General features: G+C 38.7%; 1 protein-coding gene across 2 annotated transcripts in view; it reads left to right on the forward strand.

Moving 5' to 3' along the window:
* The window catches only part of LSAM (limbic system associated membrane protein), a 656,583-nt gene extending 635,261 nt beyond the window's left edge, over window positions 1-21,322 (forward strand). Inside the window, exons 8-9 of one of the 2 annotated variants that reach the window (XM_011722233.2) lie at window positions 12,816-12,848; window positions 19,059-21,322. In XM_011722233.2, the coding sequence (XP_011720535.1) occupies window positions 12,816-12,848; window positions 19,059-19,156 (131 nt within the window). In that variant the 3' untranslated portion in view covers window positions 19,157-21,322. The remainder of the gene's footprint in view (window positions 1-12,815; window positions 12,849-19,058) is intronic. The other variant, XM_011722234.2, reaches the window with a different exon arrangement.
* Window positions 21,323-24,431: the final 3,109 nt, after the last annotated feature.

Genomic DNA, 24,431 nt, shown 5'->3' on the forward strand with positions numbered 1-24,431 from the left:
CTCTTTACTCTTCCTTCTACTCTGTTTCCTAAACTGTTGTTCTCTCCCCTGCTAAAAGTTTCTATGAAGAATAAATCCAAAATTTATTCACACCATTATTTAAATGTTCAACAAGAGCTTGGAAGTGTTATTTCTCTCAAAATTTACATTTAGCTTCAAGCTAAATGACTAAAAATCCTACAGAGTCAATTTAAAGATAGGAGAATGTTTAGTCCTAGAACTCCTTCCTAATACCTTTTCCTGCTTTTCGACTCTGGATCTGCCTGTACCAGTCAGCCTTTCCTGGTGATCTCCCTGTCCTTAATGCCTTGCTGTGCTATTTAGATGTCTAGAGCCAGCAGGGATTTGAAAATGAGTATTAAAAAAAAAAAAAAATCCAAGCTTCCACTAAATTTTAATTTGACAGAAATATTGCTCTTCTATGAGCTTTATAGAAAAAAAATATTTCAAAGTAACAGTTACATTTGGGGATTAGGTTTAAGTAATTGGCAGTCTTGTCTTTTTAATTAAAAGGAATAAAGCTGCCTAAGAGGAGCTCAATGAGATTTGCAGCAGAAAAAGTTGGCATGCTGCCCCAAAGGGTGAGAAGACCAGGATCTTGATGGACAGAAAACTGACATAGGCTCCTCTGGTCTTCAGAGTGCATGGCGGCACTGCTTGCTCTTGAGTCTGCCTCACGTGCCAGTTAACATGAGCATAGCAGTCAACTGTGAGAAACATTGCTGTGTGTAGACAGGAAGGAAGTCCTTCCTTTGGGAACTAAGTTCTGGGTACAGAGACTCTATGGAGCGAGAGTCTTTTTTAAAAAGTGATAGTACATAGAGGAAACAAACAAAAAAAAAACAGCAAAAAAACTCCTCTAAGAATTAAATCATCGGCCGGGCGCGGTGGCTCAAGCCTGTAATCCCAGCACTTTGGGAGGCCGAGACGGGCGGATCACGAGGTCAGGAGATCGAGACCATCCTGGCAAACACGGTGAAACCCCGTCTCTACTAAAAAATACAAAAAACTAGCCGGGCGAGGTGGCGTGCGCCTGTAGTCCCAGCTACTCGGGAGGCTGAGGCAGGAGAATGGCATAAACCTAGGAGGCGGAGCTTGCAGTGAGCTGAAATCCGGCCACTGCACTCCAGCCCGGGCGACAGAGCGAGACTCTGTCTCAAAAAAAAAAAAAAAAAAAAAAAAAAAAAGAATTAAATCATCAAGATAGTCCCAGCCCCTGAAAAATGTCTTATCATAACCCAAAAAGTATAAACCTTAATTTTAATCTGTTCCTTGGCTCCTTTCTCTACATTTTCCACCGTATTTACCAGGCATTACCTATGCATGTTCTCTTTGACGTCTTTCAAACAAAACCAAAGAAAATGTTTTGATAGTATTGACATTCACTTCTAAACACTGATTACTAGCCATGCAAGCACCACTAAGCCATTATCCCATCTATCTGGAGAAAGCATCAACTTCTGAAGAGGCAAGATACAAATTAAGCTTAGTAACAATTTCCCTTATACAGTCATTCCAGCCTCATGATATTCTTTCATCATCACAAGTTATTTGTGGCTATTAAACTAAACAAGCACCTTTATGGGGAAGAAAAAATCAGTGTAAGACATCCCACCTTACACCTCCCCTTGTATACTGCTGTGAAGAAACACACCTGCCAAGTAAGAACACAGCATGGCATAATGAGTTTGGAATTCCAATTTAAGGTTTTCCTACGTACTGAGATGTATGGTGGGAGTAGGCAGACTACTCACTAGGACTCCACAGAGAATGTCAGCTTATATCCACCACAGATCAGTGGGGGAGAGACCTTACAAGTCATTTATCATGCTTCCTAATTGGACCCTGGGGAGCCAAGCACTGCCATAGTTTACTCTACAGTTTCGCTTATCACTGAGCTGATTGTAAAAGAAAATGCTTCCCACATGTCTGTAACACATATGTATGATTAGCACCCAGACATTACCACTAACATAGTATCTTTACTGTCAATGGCAGCTAATAGTTCATTCTACTTTTTATCTGCCCCATACTCGCAATGAAGATTCTGACTTAAGCACCCACCTTCTAAACCTCGGAATCTCAGCATGACTTTTTTTAACTGCCTAAAAAGCCTAAAAAGACATTTGGGGGCAATAGTAGCATCCTGTAGGAAAAAAAAAAAGCAGTAGAAGGTAGCCATACCTTGGCTGAGTGTCCATTCTGTTTACCATCCCATGCTCTGTAGCTCACACAGCAGCAAGCATTCCCAGCCATGTTTTATGTTGGAAACTTCCTTGGCCATTCTACAATGGTTTTTCGACTATACGTGTGGGTTTTGTATGAGTTGGAAGCTGGGGATGTTTGGAGAGCAGAAATAGCTAGAAACAAAACAAACCAAACAAAATGAAACCAAGCAGTAACTTGCACTTCTCCGTTGAATTGCAAGCTAGAGTAACTTGGGAAATGTGTTTTCTTTTTCTCCCTTGAGTTCCAGAACACAGGTAAGTTGATCGCTGACAGCTGTTAAGTGCAGCAGTGCTAAAAGAAAACAACAACAAAAAGACGGAATTATCCCATTCATTGGAGACACCGGTCTTCCGTTGGGGGATCAATCTTCCCATTCTAACTCATAAATAGTAGGATTTTTTGTTCTGTATTTAGAGGTACTCTCCACTTGCTCTTGCCTTTGCTTTGTAGAATTTCTTTTAGAGGTCACGTTTTCTTTTCATGATGATTTCTAATCATTAGGAGCACAAGAAAGAGGTTTCATTCTTGATAGGCAGTTAAAACTCATTTTTTGGCACAGATCAAGTTAACATAACATGCTTAATATCTTGATGACACCATTCATTTACTCAAAGAAATATCTTAGTATTTGCTCTGAGCTGGGTTTTGGGGATGACAAAGGAGAATGAAGCAGGTACAGCTTCTGCACTAAGAGGATTTACAGATCAAATGGAGAAGAAGCACTTAATGAATTAAGCAACCACAGTAAACTTTAAGCCGATGTAAAGATAACTATGAGGTGTTTGGGGAGAACAAACCAAGGCACATTAGCTAATCTGGGCTGGTCAGGGAAGACTTCCGGGTCAAAGTGAAGTTTAAAAGACAGAAAGAGGAGAAGCGGGGGAAGAGAAGGACAACCCAGTACCTGCAAAGGTCCAGAATCCAGAAAGAACGTAACTCACAGGGATCCACTATAAAGCCTAATACATTTTTTAAATCTAGAAAAATAATAGTTTTTACCTAATAGTTTATTCTCTCTTGTGTCTGGCCTGTTTACAAAAAGAAATAAACATGATAAACCTAGTGGAGTTAAAGGTGAGGAATTTCTATAATAAACAACAATGTATGTACATTTCAGAATAGCTAGAATACTTCAAATATTTCTAGAAAAAAGAAAATGTAAATATTTAAGGTGATGGATATCCCAATTACCCTGATTTGATCTTTATACCTTATATGAATATATCAAGTTTTTAAAAAAAAAGATAATTTCTAGAAAAATACAAATAAAGATTAGAGATTGGGCATTTTCACCTGTATTGCACTCAGGACCAGGAAGAGCACTTGTGGGCTTAATTGTATAGACACACATTGATATTATGTACTGTGTGGCAGGTAGCAGTATTTAGGTTAAGCTTTCTGGAGGATACTGACAGCCTGTTATCTAGCAGAATGTCTAGAGAAAACTTGCAGCCTTTCAGTAAGGAGGTTTGATGGTAGGTTTTTATTTTTAGTTGTAGAAATAGGTTGTAAGGAGTCATCAGTATTTTCAGAGAGTTGCACAAGAACCTGGTTATAATGTTATATTTGGAGTCACTGACATAGCAGGAGTTACAGATAACCAAACTTGTTATTGAAGCATTCTGGAACTGCAAGGAATAATGTTGCTGGAAGTAGTCCAAAGCAGAACTACATTTACCAAGTTCTGCACTGCGGTGGTTAGTGCAATAGAGGTAGGTCCAAGGGTGACTCAGAGCATACCAACATTTTTTAATCCCTTATCTCCTTATTTCCAGGAGCTTTAAAAACCCTGGGAAATCTCACAAACTCACTTGTTATCTTTGCATTCAAATTCTGCAGGCCAGTTACCTCGTTTCATGGTATTTGAATGGTTTTGATTTTAACACATACAAAATCAAAATGCATATTACATTGATTAAAGATGGTCTTGCATGCCTTAGGATTTTGAATGTAAAATGCATTCTAAAATAAATCAGAAATTCACAATTTGGGGCTGGAAAATAGAAAGTGAGGAGTAAGACCAGAAAGAGTGTAAATCTCTGGAGACCTATCCAAACCTGTAGTTTTACTCTTTCTTACCAAATCAGATACATGAAAGTACAAAAGGCTTTAGAGTATACATAAAGTTTATGTTTTTAAACACAAATAAGACATATATAATCTATTTTATGTTTCAACAACTAAGTAGAATAAACAACTGAGTAGATTTAGGTCCGGAAGCTAGTTCTTTTTTTTTTTTTTTTTTTTTTTGAGACAGTGTCTCGCCCTGTCACCCAGACTGGAGTGCAATGACTCAATGGTGCAATCTCTGCTCACTGCAACCTCTGCCTCCTGGGTTCAAGCGATTCTCCTGCCTCAGCCTCCCGAGTAGCTGGGATTACAGGCGCCCGCCACCACGCCCAGCTAATTTTTTGTATCTTTAGTACAGACGGGTTTTCACCATATTGGCCAGGCTGGTCTCGAACTCCTGACCTCGTGATCCGCACGCCTTGGCCTCCCAAAGTGCTGGGATTACAGGTGTGAGCTGCAGCAACTGGCCTGGAATATAGTTCTTTATTAAATGAGTTGGCTGCTCTCTTAATTACAAAGGTCAAAGGGCCAGGTTGCACCCATAGACAAGTGCCAAGGTGCGTTTTAGGCACAAGAGCAGAGAAACCTGTTTCTTCTTTATGACAGAAGCTGCATGTGTAGTCCTGAGTACCTTACTGACAGCTGATCCAAATAAATTTACTTCTGGGATTTCTAATCTTATACATATTTTCAGGTGGCATAGCCCAGAGAAACCCCTTTATTAAACTTAGCCTCTTTGGCATTCTGGAACATTTAATTCATTGATTATTAAACACTAAACCTCTCAGGCTAAATAAGAAACTTTCAAAATGTAAGAAAGCTGACTTAGTGCAAGAGACTTAAGAAAGTATTTTCTTTATGTTGAGAGTGTTAGTGAGACTGCTCTTTCTGTAACAATCCGTATTACCACTGAGCAAAGCCCATAATGGTTAAAGTCAAATCATATACCTATACTTACTTTATAGGACAATTACCCAGTATATCAAGCCTCTGGTCCGTAGGACCTCATCAACCTGGATGATAACTTTTTTTTATTGCATTGCCATTTCATACTGTTAAGACCATGTTGCTTTGGAAATTAGGACTCACCCATCTTAGCTTCTCTTTTGCTTTACTATATGGTATCTCCCAACTGAAAAATGGAGAAAAAATTTTATTCTCCTTGTAATATTGTGAATTCCCAACAATAATCTCACATTGGGTTCACCCAATGCCAATGCCAAATAATCAGAAAGTGATTAATTCCTTTTCTCCGCATTTAAAGGTTTTTTAAAAAAAGAATGCATTGATTTGTTTTTATAAATAGTTTTCTATTCTGATGATAAATGTTATGCATTCTCATTATGGAAGAATTTGAAAAATATGAAACTATAATGAAGAAAATAAAGCTCATATGTTATCCCTATCCTTAGAGATAACACCATTAATGCAATATAAACAAATGTTTTGTCTGAATGTTTGAGCTGCCAGTGTACTACAGAATGTTGAAGTTTAAAACCTAAAAAGTCTTCTATTTTCCATGCTCTCAGAAGCTGGGCATGTTTCTGTTACTTGTTCAAGGTTATAGCAGAGGCAGGCCCAGGAGCCACCCTCCTACCTGGGCCAGGGTGCTCTCCACAGTGATGTGCACACCCAAAGTGCTTTCAGGTCTAAGTCAAATCTTGACTCACAAGGGATTTGCTTCATGCACCTCCAGGATCCGCAGTAAGGGTCCTCCTTTCAGATGTGGGGGCTCATCTGTTCTCTCTCCAAGTTGTCATATTAATATTGTCCATTTAATAGATGTGTTCTTTTTAATGCAATGACAATTTAATCTTTTTTTCACATTCTATTCACTATAGAATATTTGATATAAGAAGTGAGGCCCGGCCGGGCGCCGTGGCTCAAGCCTGTAATCCCAGCACTTTGGGAGGCCGAGGCGGGTGGATCACGAGGTCAGGAGATCGAGACTATCCTGGCTAACATGGTGAAACCCCGTCTCTACTAAAAATACAAAAAACTAGCCGGGCGTGGTGGCGGGCGCCTGTAGTCTCAGCTACTTGGGAGGCTGAGGCGGGAGAATGGCGTGAACCCAGGAGGCGGAGCTTGCAGTGAGCCGAGATCACGCCACTGCACTCCAGCCTGGGAGACACAGCGAGACTCCGTCTCAAAAAAAAAAAAAAAAAAAGAAGTGAGGCCCAAATATTTTATTCACATTTTTCAACAAGAAATTATACCAGCATCATTTTAGTTTGGTTTCATTCATTCATTCAGTGAAGAATTAACACCATTTGTCTAGGGCTGCAGTATTCTGGTACTGTCTACTCATGCCTATGTCATTATTTACTCTGACAGAGCATTAAACTGAAGTCCATTTCCAGTCACAGACAACTATAAAGAAGAAAAGCCTTTAGCGCTATTTGAAAGTAAAGTGTAGCATTCCTTGCTGGCCCAAATCTGGCTAAGGGAGGCCAACTTCCTTTCTCGAATATTGATGACATGCTAAGCTTGCTTAGTTTTCTCAGCTGGTTTGATATATTCTCTTAGTCATGAGGACAATGGTCCACCTATTAACTAAGAAAATAGGAAGGCCAGGGATGTTGGCTCACACCTGTAATCCCAGCTCTTTGGGAAGACAAGGCAGGCAGATCACCTGAGGTCGGGAGTTTGAGACCAGCCTGACCAACATGGAGAAACTCTGTCTCTACTGAAAATACAAAATTAGCTAGGCGTGGTGGTGTATGCCTGTTACTACTCGGGAGGCTGAGGCAGGAGAGTCGCTTGAACCTAGGAGATGGAGTTTGCGGTGAGCAGAGATTGTGCCATTGCACTCCAGCCTGGGCAAAAAGAGCGAAACTCTGTCTCAAAAAAAAAAAAAAAAGAAAGAAAGAAAGAAAAGAAAATAGGAAGAATCTTAAAGTTGGGATTCAGATCCATTTCTCTATTTTGACTCTTTTCCCACTTCACTAGACCCAGAATGAATACTCTGATCTCAGAAAACATTATTCTAGAAATATTAGGCGTTGAGGTTTATACAACATGAATATCATACATGGGAGAAAATCAAAAGCTCTAATAATTCAAATAGGAATCACAAGACAAATACTTTTCTATGGCAAAAGAAAAAAATAATATTTGTAAGTACAAGCTGCTAGTCCCTAAAGCCTCGGAGTGAAGAAATCTGTGAGAAAGACATTGATAGCTTTCAAAGTGTGACTTGAAAATTGAATTAATAAAAATTGCCCCCCTTTAAGCCACTATAATTATAAAGGTTTTATTTTTCAAAATGGTGGCCAATAAATAAATAAATAAACAAAGGTCAGAGGGCAAAATCCATAAATTTCCATGGCAGAATCTTACAAATGTGATGCCTCAGGTCCTTGGCGTCAGTGAGGAAGCAGCAGCAGGTGCGACCTCCTCCTCTGTTTCTTTTATTACATTTCTTAATAATTTTAACCCTACCCCTTTCTGCAATTTCCAGGAACTGGAGAATGAAATCCCTATTGAATTTGGACCTTTTCCTGTCCCACTTCTGCAAATACACACTCTTACTAACTCTGGCCCAGAATTTTTAAAGTGCCATTAATTATTCTTATGTCATTTTCAAAACCTGCAGCACATCAGAGGGTTGGCCTTATAGAAAGACTTACGTCACACACATAGAGATAATGTTTGCTTTTACAAATGGCTGCAGCAGGTTGAAAAATAAGACATTTGTGTTCAAGTAAATACCCTAGAATTAGAACAACTGTGCAAACAATATAAACTCCCCAAACTCCACGTTACCTACATGCGAATGTGAATGAACTCTTATGAGTAGAGGATTGGAGAAAAGTTGTCCAAAGTCAAGATTCAAAGTACTAAATGTCAATTCTTTTCCTTATAAATGTGTTGTACCCTCACTTCATCTCCCAGATAGAACTCAAAGAAAGCAAAATGCCAAAATTTTCCACACATAAAGATATGAAGATTTCCTAAGATAATGAGGGAGTTCCCGAACTATAAACTGTAGTTTCCAATGGAGCATCTTTCATCTTTGCAACAGTCACTTGAATTTTTTCAGGGATGTGGATGGAGGGAAGGGGAGAAAGAGAGACAGAGAAAGAGAAAAAAAATCATGTCACATAGTGAGAGATAAGAGTAAGAGATTATAGTAAAGGGTAAGAGGAAGAATATATCTTCAAAAGAAACTTGGAGTTTTATTTGTTAAGGTTTACATTTTTATTAGTCATGAAGGTATTTGAAAATAAAACTCAGCCCTCCAAAAAATGTTCTACCTGCCAGGATTTGGGAAATAATACAAGGACCTCTTGTCCCCATGTGGCTCTTCAAATAACTGTGAATTCCCAACAATAATCTCACCGTGGGTTCGGACACTGCGGTTCTAAAAAGAAAATAGAATCTCCCCTCTCTAGAATCTTAACTAGGGTAACACTTGAGGTATTAATTGATTCATTCAGTCTCTCATTCACTTATTTCTTTATGCATTCAGGTATTTGTTCAGCATATCTACTGGATCCTCCTTCTGTGCTAGAGAAATACCAAGCTGAGGATACAGTAGGAAACAAGGCAGATATATTGTCTATGCCAATAAGAGAGCTTGAATCAATGTTTTTAATGGTGTAGGCTAATGTGGCTGGGTGTAATGAATCTGAAAGTCAAAAATCAAGGACAGATTAGCTTAAATAAATGTCTCAAGGCACTCGCCTTTCCTAATATTAAATTATTTCCCCACTGCCTTCTTCTACTACCTCATCAGGAGCTAAGATCTAAGCATATGATGGTAAGGCTCTTAAGAGAAAGCCTAGTACATTCTCTATACTAGAATCCCCCAGTGTTGTGTTTTGCATTGCTTCAGTCGATTTACCTTTCTCTATTATGCCTTGTACCTTCACTGCCACACTTAACACTTGTTAAGTGTATTTGCTGAAGCAAGATTAATATGTAGTTAGAAGTTTTCCTGAAAGGCATAAAAATCATAGGTTCCAGGTTATGTTCTAAGCACAGTGCCCTGGAAATCTCTGTAAAAATTATATCCCTGGCAATGCAGTTTGATTCACAAACATGAGATTGCATTTTCACTAGAAAAGCAACAATAATGTTTAGGTGTTAAATGCAAAAAGAATTCTGTCTATAACGACAGATAAGTCCCCTCTTGAAGAGTAATATTTCATGCCTGGCCTGACACTGGAAAAAAAAAGTGTTTATTTCTCTCATTATTGCCACCTCGTGGACAAAGGTGATTTATTTGGACAGCACATAGGAGTATGTCTTAGTATTACCACAAGATGGCAACACATAACCACATTTTCAAAAATGTGCTCAGACTGTTCTGCTCCTACAGAAGGTGGTGGTTAGGAAATAATAGTCCAAAATAAGCATTCCGTTCCCTTTTCCTAAAGAAAAATGGAATTCCAAGTGTTAAGATCTTTAGGATTCCACAAAGAAGTTGATTTATTACAGGCATAGGGAGGAGTACTTAACATTTAACTGGCAACTTATTTTGCTTTTTAAAGATATTTCAAGCAAATGTGTATTTCATATCTGAATTTTTCTGATATTAGCTTCACAGAGAATATTTGGGAATGTTTTTTATATGCTTCTTGCAATCAACTGTCTCTAGTTGATTCATAGGGGAGAATCTGTTTCCTAAGAGATCCATTAGAATCCATTAGAACACGTGGATTCTTACCCACACCTAGGCCAGTGATAGGTTAATGCAGGCACATTGCTAGACTTTTCCTGATCAAAATGTACTCTAATCAATCTGCTTTCCTGTCACTTTTTTTTTTTTTTTTTTTTTTTTGACAGAGTCTGACTCTGTCGCCAGGCTGGAGTGCAATGGTGCCATCTCGCTGCAACCTCCACCCCCACCCAGGTTCAAGTGATTCTCCTGCTTCAGCCTCCCGAGTAGCTGGGATTACAGACATGCACCACCACACCCAGCTAATTTTTTGTATTTTTAGTAGAGACGGGGTTTCACCGTTGTTGGTCGAACTCCTGACCTCGTGATCCGCCCACCTTGGCCTCCAAAAGTGCTGGGATTACAGGCATGAGCCACTGAGCCCGGCTACTTTTATTTTTTTTTTTTTGAGACGGAGTCTCGCTCTGTTGCCCAGACTGGAGTGCAAGGGCCTGATCTCGGCTCACTGCAATCTCCGACTCCCCGGTTCAAGTGATTCCCCTGCCTCAGTTTCCCAAGTAGCTGGGATTACAGGTGCGTGTCACCACGCCAGGCTAATTTAGTAGAGACGGGGTTTCACTATGCTGGCCAGGCTGGCCTCAAACTCCCGACCTCAGGTGATCCACCTTCCTCAGCCTCCCGAAGTGCAGGGATTACAGGCGTGAGCCGCACCCGGCCTCCGATCACCTTTTTTGTGCTACAATATCACAGTGTTTGTTCATCATGTTGTTGCAATTATGTATATATATAAATTATTTGGACTTGTAATGCCATTACTTACTTGTTAAGATATATTTTTCTCTCTCCACTAAAATTGCACTAATATTGTGTAAAATCCACTAAAATTGTGTAGAAAGGATTTTACCACAAAATTGACAACTTTCATTTATTGAGCATTTATTGTGTGTCTGGCACCATTGTAAGTATAGTATGTTGATTAATTGATTTAATTCAGAGCACAAATTTATAAGGCGCATGTAAAACTCATTTTAGAGATGATGAAACTGACACAAACAGAGGGTAAGAGAAAGCTTTCAGCAGAATCACTGGGCTTCCTACCTGTCTGGATTTCTGAACAATTGCTTGAAATCATTCCCATGAAGCCTGTGTACCAGAAACTTAGTGTTCTTTACCTGAGGATGGCCTCATTGAGGATTGAGGCCTCTTTTAGGAAAGAGCATCGCTCTGTAGCCTTAAGGGGTTCTTAAAAATTCTTATCATAATAAGCTATGAGGCTTAATGCAAGAAAGAAGGAAAGTTGCACTTTGCACAAAAGTCGTGCCTTTCCAACCAGTATTGAATCATTTAAATGTCCCAGTGATACCTCTTGAGTCATACAGGCATTGCTTTCACAAAAACTGCTGAAGGGGTATTGTGGAATAATGGGCTAGGTTCTGTCTAGAGAAGTGGGAGCCCTAAATTTCAGTCTCAGCTTTGCCTCTCACTTTGCAAATGACCTCTTTGGGCCTCAGTTTCCTCATGTTTTCATGAACACATTCTCCACACTGCCTTTCAATATTTTTTAATGCAATATGTAGATCCAAAAGAAAAGATGTCAAAGCTGGTATTATGAAAGGAAGCAAGTGGCAGTATGTTTAATATACAACTTAAAACAGCAGTGGTTAGATGATGAGACATATACAGAACGACTAGAGACAACAGCTGGAGACTATTGTTTCATGTATTAATAGAACCTGGCTTCACTTCCAGGGTGAGTGCTGGCTTCTGCTAGGAGAGGAGAATTCTTACTCCATCTTTCTGTATGGACTTGCAGCATGTTGCATTTGTTAAATAGAAATAACTGGAAGTGATGGGCTTCAAGGACAAAAGACAGGTTCTGTATTCCACCAGCAGTTTGGGCTCTTCTATCTGAGCACCCACTAAGTTGTTCCTGAGCTTCAAAGTGGTATCCTATAGAAATTTTACATGCTTGCTTCTAAAGACCTAAGAGCATTGTGGTTCACTTGATAAAGATACTTAAAAGAGAAACCAAATATTTAACCTACCTGAGCTCTTCTGACCCTGAGACTTATTTATAAATTAAACAAATATTTATTGAATATCCACTACCTGCCAAGCTCTAATCTAAGCACTAGGGATACAGTATTTGAGAAGGCATACACAGCTGCTGCCCTCGTGGAGCATATATTCTAATGGAGAAGATAAACTATAAACAGGCAAAAAGTATACACATAACATGATGTCAGGTTAGAGGTAAGTGCTATGTAGATTAGTAAAGCAGGGTAAAGGAATAGAGAAAATAACAGAAAATGCTATTTTTAACAAGATGGTGAGAGGAGTCCTTTTCAAGTTGATGTCATTTCAGCAGAAATCTGAAGGAAGTGACTAAGTGATCAATACAAAGATCTAGGGGAAGAATGTTCCAAGCAAATGAAAAGCGAGTGTGAAGGTTTTAAGTTGGAATAGACTTGATCTGTTGGAAGAAGAGCAGGACGGCCAATTGGCTTGAGTGGAATAAACCACAACGAAATGGTAGGATGAGGTTATGGATCAGACACATTCTATTGTTCCACTGAATTGCAGTCAAGAGTACCTTTACATTCCATACTCAGAGTTCTTGAACCTGTCTACATGCATACAATGTAGCATCAGGTATTTGAAGCTGCAAATCATTTTTACCACCTCCAACTGCACAATATCTGTTCCAATAAAACAATCTCTTTCCATTTGCCTTTCTTTCTGTCTCTACCAATATTCTTTCCTATTAAAATGTTCTTTCCTCCTTTTCTCTTATTCTCCTTTCAGTGGAGAGTATCAGACTACCTTTGTGTTTCTTCTTAATTGATAAAGATTTTTTATTTGTTTTTGTTTTGCTTAATGTTTCTTATTTTAGAAATTGGTACCACCGTGCACTTCAAGCAAAAAGGTATGGTTCTTATTTTTGGTTACCTTCCATATGTCAAAATTAAGGTTTCACAGCAATATATTGTTGTCTTATATACTTGAGTTTCAGTGGAATAATTTGTGATAACGATTTCCTTAACACAACTGGCATTATTTTTTTCCAAATTGTGAACTTTTTCATTTACAAATAGTTCGTGATCAAACCCATGACCCTTACATTGCTCTTGACAGTAATTTATTTTTAAATCCCTGGAACAGAGTAAGTTATGCTTTGCCCTACTCCCTGTTCCTACTTTCCCTTTCTTAAGTATTCATGGTTCATTCTGACAGAGCTGCAATTTTGGAAATGCTCATTGCCCAGTGACAGGGCTCTCAGAAGAGATGCAAAGCCTAATTTACATTCACTTGTTGACTTCATAAAACAGACCCTAAAATGCAAGTAGTTACTAATTCTGAGGTGCTGTCTTTACAAGTCCAATAAATCATAGTCCCTAACAGTGTGTATCTCCAGACCAGAGCCACAGAGGCACTTATGTGGCCAGACCCCACCCTCTTCACTTCCTGAAGGTCACCTACATGATTATAATTGTCTCATATGAAGGCGTCTTCCTCTGTGAGTGTCAGAGGGGGGAGACAACCAAGATCACTCTCAATTGTGGAAACCTATTCTTGTGGAACTTATGTCCACCCATGATCAAGAGCCACAGAGATTATGGACACTTTGTTGCTTCCTCCCAAGAAAGGGCCAGCACCGTGTTTATGGTCAGTGCTACAAGGTCCTCCCTAAGGGAACAGGGAAGAGGTGGCCATGAATATATACTTGGAAACAGGATCATTTGAGGCCTTCAAGAAGGCATAAAATATTGTCCCTTTCAGCCCTTCTTTACTTCCCAATGCCATCATTACCAGTTATGTTTTAATCTTAAGTGGCTAGTATTATATGTGATGCATTATGGATTTGATATGTGGTTGAAGAAATAGGGCATAGCTTTTTTTTTTTTTAAATTTCAAAGACAAGATAAACTGCCAGTGTCACCAGAAGTTCTACGTATTAGACTAAAATTTTAAAAAATTGTATGCCAAAATTCCTGCTGCTGTGTTGATGAAAAAGATGTGATGATTCTGACTTTGCTGTGAGAGTGTTACCAAAATCTCACTCTATAGAGAGTAGAGAAAATGCATAAAGAGCTAAAGAAAATGTAGGAAGAGCTCACATTGTATTGATTTTAAGACCCATTACTCAAAGAAAACATCGACATAGTAGTTCCCCCTTATCCGCAGGGGATATGGCCTCAGGACCCCAGTGGATATCTGAAACTGCAGATAGTACAGAACCCTACCTATACACACTATGTGTTTTCATATACATATCTATGATGAAGTTTAATTTATAAATTAGGCCCAGTAAGGGATTAACTACAACAATAATAATAAAACAATTCTAACAATATACTGTAATAAAAGTTATGTGAACGTTATCTCTCTCTTTCTCTGTCTCTCTGAATATCTTATTATACTGTATGTACCTCAGGTAAGTGAAACGGCAGAAAACAAAGCCACTGTTAAGGGAGGACTACCGTATTTCCTCTCCTCTAATTTGCTGCAGTCTGAGCTTTAATCCTTTCACCCAGAGGAAGCTGTACTGGCAGAAAATGGACAGTAGGTGGCGCCAAAGTCAATTTTATCAGGCTTCCTTTTAAATATGTCTTCCCAGGATGCGAGCATGCCTTAGTCGGCTGCGCTAGATGTTACGGGAGGCAGATTCTTAGGAGACTTTGTAGATTCGTGTTCTCCTTTGTTAAACAAGTGTTTTACAAATTGTTTAGAATTTTGTTCTATTTTCAGTCACTCAATCAGCCCTTAATAATTCTGAGAGAATTCAAACTTTAACTCCTCTAGCTTTTTTTTCTCGTATGGCTGAACTACGAACTGGAATAAAATTATGATTTATCTGTGATTTCTTAGTGGCTGAAAGGAATACCTAAGGATCACTGAGAGCATAATTAACAACCCCTTTGAATGAATTTAGTCCTAAATCCAAGAAATGGGCTCTCAGGAGGAGCAACAGAAAACTGTTGACCAGATTTGAATTACAAAGTGTCTCTAAGCATACGCTTTCTTAAATAGGTGTTGAAAAATCATCTGGTCCTTTCCTTGAGATTTTACTGAAAGACAAATCAATTGGCTCCAGATCCTGAATGAAATTTATAGTCTAGAGACTTGCCGAAAAATTCTCATATCCCTCAATTTCAGAATGTTTTATCAATCTTGCCCTTAATCACAAATTCCCTTTCATTGTTATGGGAAAGTGCAATCCAGCATTCACCTGGACACAGAATCTCACTTAATCCACCTTGGGGTTGAGAACCTTGACCTGCCATGTTGACTTACGATTTGCAGTCCTGCTGCAGCTGAATTTTGCTCCTTAGAGTCAACATTTAAAACCTTGACCCAATTCACAAATCAATGCCTTTGATTCAGGTTGGTATTTCATCTCTTTCTGTAATCCAAACTTCTGCATTTGGATTAGTAATAATGCAATTTACTAAATGTTTACCAGATACCACATATATTAGTGGGTGTGCACATATATAACACGCATATATAGTGTAGTTAGAGACTAAAATATGATTTTTGTCTGTTATATGAAAAACACGTCGCAAATTTTTGAATTGTGGTTCTATTTGCCCATCTATTCTTAAGGCTAATTTATGTTTGCAGACTCTTGCTTTCATTTTATCTGTCAGTATATGAAAGCACTTGCTGAGCTTGGCCATCTGGTGTGGGAAATAAGATTTATCATTTGCATTTCCACAAATAAGCAGAAATTTCATAACTCTGAAGTAAAACATAATTAATGATTTTGCTGATTATTCTTCCCTGAAATAGCCATTAACTGAAGTAGTCTCCTATGCAGTCACATATATCTATAATTGCATACACACTTGTGATGATTTCCCAACTACCACCCATTTACCCTTGTATTTTTAAGCCTATTTATTTACTCTCAAACCCAATTATGAAAGGAGTAAGTCATATAAGTAGACTAAATAGCTATATGAGAGCACTTAATAAATAATAATTGATAGAGATGAAGATATCTTTAACTGATGCACAAAGTAAGTTTCAAATATACTTGTACATCACTTAATGACTGGGATACATTCTGAGAAATGCAGTATTATGTGAATTCATTCTTGTGAGCATCATAGAACATACTTACACAAACCTTGATGGTATAGCTTACTACACACCTAGTGTATATGGTATAGCCTACTCCCAGGCTAAAAACCTGTAAGCATGTTACTATACCGAATACTATGGGCAATGGTATTTGTGTATATAAACTTATCTAGACATAGCAAAGGTATAGTAAAAATGCAGTGCTATAACTTTATAGGACCACCTTTGTATACATGATTCATCTTTGACTGAAATATAATGTAGCACATGACTGTATATAATAATATTATAAAAGATAAAATTAAAGATTATTAACATAGTTATACTGGGATTCCCCATTATAACATAGAATAGCATGTGAAAATAGCAGTTAATTCTGAATTATTTGTAAAAGATCAATAATATGTGTGCATATCATGTGTATATATAAGTATATAACATATATACTTTGTATGTATGTGTATGTATACATGTATTATCAAGAATGTTATATGTGAATGTGTTTATCTAGGTTCATTTATTCTGTAATATATTTTTCAATAATGGAATTTTGGCTTTCTCGAATACTTACCACCATCAAATAAAATGATAAGATTAGTCTTAACCTTGCCAAGATATCACTCAGCTCCAGGATGTCAACAAGATAATCTAACCTGCCCTTGCACCAAAAATGAGATTAAGGCAATCAGCAGAATTGGACTCTTTCTGAAAACCTCTTGTTTTACACTATCTCTGGTGCAAACACAAGTATTTTTTGCCTAACCCTCTATGGCTTTAATTTTTGTGTAGTTTTTCTCTGTTTTGAAAACCTCATCAATAACACAAATACAACCAAACCTGCCAAGGAGCTCTTGCCATCTAGTGTACATAGAGAGACTAAAAGGTTAGGAAAGTAACATTCCTACCAGCCCAAAAGCCCTGGGGGAAGTTGCCACTAAGAAAGCTTGAAGGTCCCAAAAGTCCAAAAAGGGTGGGAGCAGGAGACATAGAAGTAGATTAGGAAAGGCCTTGAGCTGACTTAAGACACTTGAATTAAGCTCCTGGTCAACAATTACTAATCGGGTGCCTTCATGCAAGATACAGCATCTCATTGAACTTAATTCCTCATGAAATAAATGCATGAACCTGAAGGTAGCTAAGGTGTCTTTTGTTAATATGATCCTATAACAATTCAGAAAATTAGATAATTAATTCATCGAATCTCTATTCTGTGTTTCCATAGATTTACATGTAATAAAGCTCATTTTATAGTGTGTGCTGATCAAAGTTTGTATATGTTCATATTTTTATATTAGGTGATGTTTTTAATATTCTCAAGAAGGTATTCCAGTCAAAACCCTCCTATCAAAAATCTTCTTTGCAACGATAATAGTTGTCTCCTTGTTTTTGTTTGTGCTGGCCATTTTAATCAAACCCAAGTTTAATTTGCTGAATGTTGACCGAAGACTTACAGGTACCCCTTTACTGTGTAGTAGTGACAGGCAAAGACTCTGGAGCTAGATACCTGGGTAAAAACCCCAGTTCCTCTGCTTGCAAGTTGTGTAAACTTGTACAGTGGATCCAACCTCCCTGTGCCTCGATCATTTCACTGTAAAACAGGTTTCATCATAGTATCCACCTTATAGCATGGTTGTGTGCTTATATTTATAGGGCAGCTGTGACAAAATCATGTTGTAAGTGCTGTATAAGTGTTTGTGGTTTTGTTTTTATTGTTGTTGTTACTTTTATTATTTACATAAAGCATAGATTAGGAGACCATGGAATTCAGCATTTTTCCCTGTTATCCTATCTCCGATTGGGTATGTTTGTAAACAGTTTTGGAAAAATTCACGTACCAGGGGATGCTTCCATCATACCTGCAAGCCATCATAGTTTCACACACACACACACTCACTCACACATAATCCATCTGCATATGCACCCTCAAAATTTTAAAGTGACTGACAATTACAGTCACACAAGTTTCTCTTTTGAACATCATTAAGTATGTAGTCTTAAATCCAAAAGTCCCTGTAATGAAAAATACTATTTTTTTTTGCTTTAATGGAATATGAGCAGAACTATACAAAAGGAGAAAAGTGGAACAAGCAAAGCACAGACGATAAGCTCTTCTGCCAGACCACTGATTGCCTCCTCCCCAATCCTCTCTTTTATGAACACACAAGCCCCTTCTCCAGCTGCCTATCCATCCTATTTCCCCTCTCAGACCCACACCCACATCCCCCAAATTGTGTCCACATTGGGAAGACTAAGATGGCAGCAGGAAACACGGATTGCCATTCCAGGTTAATCTGGGTGAGTTCAAATCTCAGTTCTGCTCATGGTTGGGACTTGCCTCTCAACCTCTCTAGGTGTGTTTGTTTATTTTTGTTGTTGTTGTTATCGTCTTTGTTTTTGTTTTTGATTTTTAAAGTGACAAATGAAGAGTTTGGAGGAGTTGATCCTTTGCTGCCTCTTAAGATTTTAAGATGTATTGACGTATTTTATCCCTTGCTAAGGTACCATCTAGCCATAAGCATTACTTTAAAACAGTTCTCCTCCCCATTAGCAAATAAGTAATTACTGCTTCTCCCCGGGGACAGAGGTAGTCATGGTTTGGTTCTGTGCTTTATTGGTGGAGATGCTGTGATGAATTGGCTGGAAGACCCGTGTCTGACTGCTGAAGGACCCTCACCAATGCTTAGAACCTTAACGAGTGCTGGCACCAGAGGACTACTGAGGGCAGGGCCAACAGGAGGAGGCTAGGTGAACCGGAGCCTGCTGCATCATGAGACACATTAGTGATAGCCAGTTTAAGGACTTATCTGGCAAGAGCATTTTGTATTTAGAAATGTTTCAGCCAATGATGCCCCTTAGGATACTTGTAGCCTGAGGAGGAGAAGGATTTAGGAACGTTTTGAGCCTTTCTTGGGCTGCAGGTAAATCAGTAACTTTGAGACGCTAGTACCCGGCTAGGTCTTACCTCTGATTCCGTCAGCAGTCAGCTATAACATACAGTGGGCCCATGTAACTCATTCTCTTTCTCTCTCTCTCCTTTTTTGCTCTGCAGGACCTGGGTCGGTGAGAGGAATAAATGGATCCATCAGTCTGGCCGTACCACTGTGGCTGCTGGCAGCATCTCTGCTCTGCCTTCTCAGCAAATGTTAATAGAATAAAAATTTAAAAATAATTTAAAAAACACACAAAAATGCGTCACACAGAATACAGAGAGAGAGAGAGAGACAGAGAGACAGAGAGAGAGAGAGAGAGAGAGATGGGGGAGACCGTTTATTTCACAACTTTGTGTGTTTATACATGAAGGGGGAAATAAGAAAATGAAGAAGAAAATGCAACATTTAAAATAATTTTACAGTCCATCATTAAAAATTTATGTATCATTCAGGATGGAGAAGGTTCTACCAGGATATGTTTATATCTACTAAGCAAATGTATGCTGTGTAAAGACTACACTACACTAAGGACATCCGGATGCTGTAAAAATAAGAGAAGAACCAGATGGATATTAAGCCCCCAACACACACTTTATCCTTCCTTCCTTCATCTTTTTTCATCTGTGGGGGAAAAAATAAGGTCTTGCCTTTGGTGTTTATATTTCCATAACCTTTTAATTCTGTTTTTCATTTGAGCTGACTTGTAGCCACTTCAGACTATCAATGGAATCTTATGTTGAGCCTTTCTCTGGCTTTCCTTCCTCCACTATCTCTCCAACTTTAGAGATATCCCCTCTCCCTCCAGTGTGTTCTATCTCCCCCACACCCACCCTAGATACTCCCTTTTTACCCACCTTTCCTCCCTCACCTCTCCTCATCCCCACTCCCTCCCCAGAGCACTAGTCATGCCGCAAATGCTAGGAAGTGTCATTTTAATTTTCTCCACTGTGCGTGTGTGCTCAAGTCTTTCGCTCTCATGTGGGTGTACATGTGTGTGAGCGTGTGTGTGTGTCTCTCTCTAAAGCATGCCAAGGGAATGGTCCATGTGTACATAGACTCATTGTGCTGTAGATACTGTCCTGCATTGTAATTGTGAGATGCGGCTGTAACAAGTTGCTGGGGGAGATGGCGGGGAAAGAGGCAAGGAGCAGAGTCCTCCTCTCATCCATGGCTGTCACATGGCATCAGTGTGTATTCAAACCAAGCTGTGCCCCTTCCAAGGGCAGGACCCCATATTCCTCCTAGTCCCATCATCAGAGCCGAGTGGGGAGTCACTCAGAATATCACTGTAAATGAAAGTGCCTACTATCGATGGGGTAAGCAAACAATATAAGGAATTATGACATGGATGAGGTGCCCTAGGAGAGAAAATTTCAGATTTTACTCTCGTTTCATGAGTCTGAGGGATTCATATATTTCCTGGCTTTTAACAGGGTGGGCCCTGCTCTGCTGCGAAAATGAGCAGCATGTGTTGAGTAAATCCCCAGAAACAGGAAGGTCTCCAAGTGTCAACTCCTAGTGGAAGAATGATGAACCACTTGGAGATCCTAAGCAGCCCTGTTTTACCTCCTCCCTAATCTTCAAATAACATTTGTCCCATGAATTCCCCTGAGCAGAGATTGTTTCCTATTTCAGATAAAATACAGTGAAAGTGAGCAAGGCAGAAAAAGTCAACAGATGCCCAGGCTCCTACCGTATTCTGGAGATACTGTCAGAGCTCTAATACAGAGCATTGGCCATAATGAAAAGCAGTCCATTCCTTGTGCTCCTCTGCAGATGTTTTTCCCAGTGTTCTAGGTTAACGTTTTATTTGGTTGCCTGCATAATCCCTGTTCTGTTTCACTGATGGTGTTTGCAGCATCACTGTTCATGGTGGTCCACTGTTATCCTATGCCAGGGTGCTAAAAATTGCATGATATTCACCTTCCCTGCTCTATTTAAATTTACATCTGTAAGAGTCATCTTGACATTAACACTGAAATGTGATCTAGGTCCTTAACCAAAATTGCTGGGCAACTTGTAATAAATTTAGACAGAAATTTTATGAGTACCACAAAGCTTGGTGTTACCACATCACCAGAAGGATTTCTTAGGAAATGTCTTGCAGAGAGAGCTGGCTCTCTGCATGTAGATATCTTTGTCAGAAAAGCGACCCTTGCTCTCACTTACACAATAGTAGGCATTGAAAGTGGTTCAGTTCATGAGAGGACAGAGGATTATTTTGAGATTATATTTGAATATAATCTTGTAGAGCCAAATATGGTTTGTCGTTAAGTTGGAACCTTGTAAATAGCTGTTACATGATATAAAATGAGAAACTTTGTAACTGGAAAGGAAGGAAGGAAGGAAGGAAGGAAGGAAGGAAGGAAGGAAGGAAGGAAGGAAGGAAGGAAGAGAGGGAGGGAGGGAGGGACGGAGGGAGGGAGGGAGGGAGAGAGAGGAAAAAGGAAGGAAGGAGGGAGAAAGATCTAAGTAGCATTGTTAATTTCTTCTAAGGGATTGTATTGTTTGTTTTAGAAGCTTATCACAGCCTTCTTTCATGATTTGGCAGTTTAGACTTGAAACAAGGAAAAATTCAGCTTGGGGATAGTTAAGAGTGTTTATAGCAGATTCTGACATAGGGGAGAAAACAAATTCTCAACCAAGAAGGTAGCTAGTAAAATATAGGGAAGGTGAGCCATATTCCTATGCAGCATCAATTTATTGACAATCAGGTATTTCTCTTAACAGTTTGGTCTTCTTAGTTCAAGAATAAAGGGTATCATCTTTAATAATAAGCATTCCCCATAAATTGAAGAGGCAGTCACACGCTTAAGTGTGTGGCTTTAGAAAAGTGCATGCTAATTTAAAGATACACAGGAAGAGAAAAGTAGAAGAGTTAAGTTGGATGTTAGTATTAGCTTCAGGAACAGATCCCCATGGCATGTCACAGGCCTTAATTATATACCTGGCTTTCTTATTGTCTCCACTTTATCGTGAGAACAAGGTCTTGGTTTCATGAGAGGAACTTCTCCATTGAAATAAATGTCTCTGCCATGTCAGCACCATTTGTTCCCTCGGTTTTAATATAATGAACCATATATTAAACATAACTAAACAAATATTTAAATGTGGTGTTTGCCTATATCTCTAGCAGGATCTGGGAATTTTAAAAATTTGCTTCTGGCTCCTGTTTCAGAGAAAACATTGTCCCCAGAAATCTCATAGGATTGAAAGTGTTCCCTAAGCAATGTGAACAATGGAGGAAAATATAGTTTAGAGAAAGGTCAGGAAAAGGTAGGGCCAGAAGACTGACACCAAGAAATCACTGAGTCTCAACCTAAGACTTCTTGGAATTTAGTTAATCATATTGGAATAAATTCCTTCAAGAATCTTGTCCCTTGGTAATCAAAGCTTGAAACCCTGCACTGAAAAGCACCAACTGGTTGGAAATAATATACTGAGAGGAGTGAAATTCATCAATCTGAGTGGCTAATATATTTAATATCCTTTCTATACAAAGTAAAACTCCACCATTCGTAAAACAAAATCCTTAGCCGGGCGCGGTGGCTCAAGCCTGTAATCCCAGTACTTTGGGAGGCCGAGACGGGCGGATCACGAGGTCAGGAGATCCAGACCATCCTGGCTAACACGGTGAAACCCCGTCTCTACTAAAAAATACAAAAAACTAGCCGGGCGAGGTGGCGGGCGTCTGTGTTCCCAGCTACTCGGGAGGCTGAGGCAGGAGAATGGCGTAAACCCGGAAGGCAGAGCTTGCAGTGAGCTGAGATCTGGCCACTGCACTCCAGCCCGAGCGACAGAGCCAGACTCCTTCTCAAAAAAAAAAAAAAAAACAAAATCCTTAGACCCAACTTTCAGTTGACAAAAACAGAAATGACTTTGACCCAGGGCGCTTCCTGAAGAACGAGAACTATCCAGGGTTTTACAACAGCAGAATTGTAATCATGCTCTGTGCAATTGTTGAGCAAAGGTTTTGCCTTGTTGGATAAAAAGTCTTGCTTGTTTTGAGACATAAAATTCCCCTGTCTTAAAAGAACTAAGGCTTATAGAAAACCGTATGTGTTTTCTGTCAGGAAGGACTGCCCCATTGACCTTTGCCTTCTCTTCCAAGTCAGACAGACTTCTCGCTTGCCATGGGCATTTTTTTACTACGTAGTCAGACTACTGGGACTATTCATAGAGACCTTGTAAAAGTACTCGTGATTTTCACCTTCTTGGAGGACCAAACAAAAATCTGTTTCTCCTTCAAAAATGGACTTACCTCCTTTGCACACAAAAGCTAAACTCCTCAGCATGAAATTATTTGAGTTATTACTTTACCAAGTTGTGAGCTTCTTGAATCCTCCAGAGTCACAGATTCCATCCCTGAGTTGGTTGTGGTTTCACTGTTTCTATTGGCTAGTCTCCCTGAATTTTTCATTTTGTTCTTTGCAGGGCTCGAATTATTTGTGGAAAACAATAATATATATGTGTGTGTATTTTTTTTATCTTATCTTTATAGATGCTATATTTACAATAATGTGTGTATTATAAGACAAATTAAGAATAATGTTTTGAACTTAAAAGGAAGAAAAGTACTGAATTTGGTTGTTTGGAAAAAAAAAATCTATGCTCATGTGGAAAGACATAGAACCCCACTTTTTCCATTTTGTAATTATTTGCCAAAAAGAAATTTGCTTATCAAACATGTATAACGGGATTAACCATGTCCTCATTTTTCTTTTCATCCTCATAAACTTTTAGCCTGCATTTAGTCTTGGTTACCAGTATCATTTTTTAAGAGAAATGAAAGTACAATGCTATATCTGACCTACATAAACTATTAATATTTTGAAGACAAATATGAAACATACCACAAAAATGGTGAGATAAGACCCTGAATTAAGAAACAAAAGTGCAGTTTAGGAAGCCTCCTCCCTTGCTTAAATGTTTAGAATATTTCTTCTCCAAAGACTGCATTTGCCTCAGTGATGTAAATTTTCCATCATGGTTGGCATAATATCTGTAAACATCTCACTAAATGCAAAATGGAGTTTACATTTATGTGCATACTAGCAGAAAAGAAGTAAACTATTCTCATTTGCATGTAGCTATGCTGTTCAAATGTCGCCAACCAAAATTTAGGAAAGAATTTGTTTTCACCCAGCAATGTACATCACTTTTCTCTTGGCAAGGAAGCTGGTGTTAACGTTGGGTTTAGGTTTAACATTTACACCAGCGAAAATGTTTATGAATATTATGGAAAACTTATTTTAAACCTTGATTTCTTTTCAGCACATTTACATACTGCGTGCTGATTAATAAATTAGGCACCAATCATGTGTAAATCAATGTAAATCACTAGTTTATGTACATAATATAAACTATGTAAACTTCATTTTTCATGCAGTGCCCAACTACTGCTAATCCTATGATTCTTAAGGAAAAAAAAATCAAATAAAAATAAATAAAAACCGAAATGTTTCACAGTTCAGAATGGGAAGAATTATGAC

Source organism: Macaca nemestrina, chromosome 2 (genome assembly GCF_043159975.1).
Source record: "Macaca nemestrina isolate mMacNem1 chromosome 2, mMacNem.hap1, whole genome shotgun sequence".
Classification (NCBI taxonomy): domain Eukaryota; kingdom Metazoa; phylum Chordata; class Mammalia; order Primates; family Cercopithecidae; genus Macaca; species Macaca nemestrina.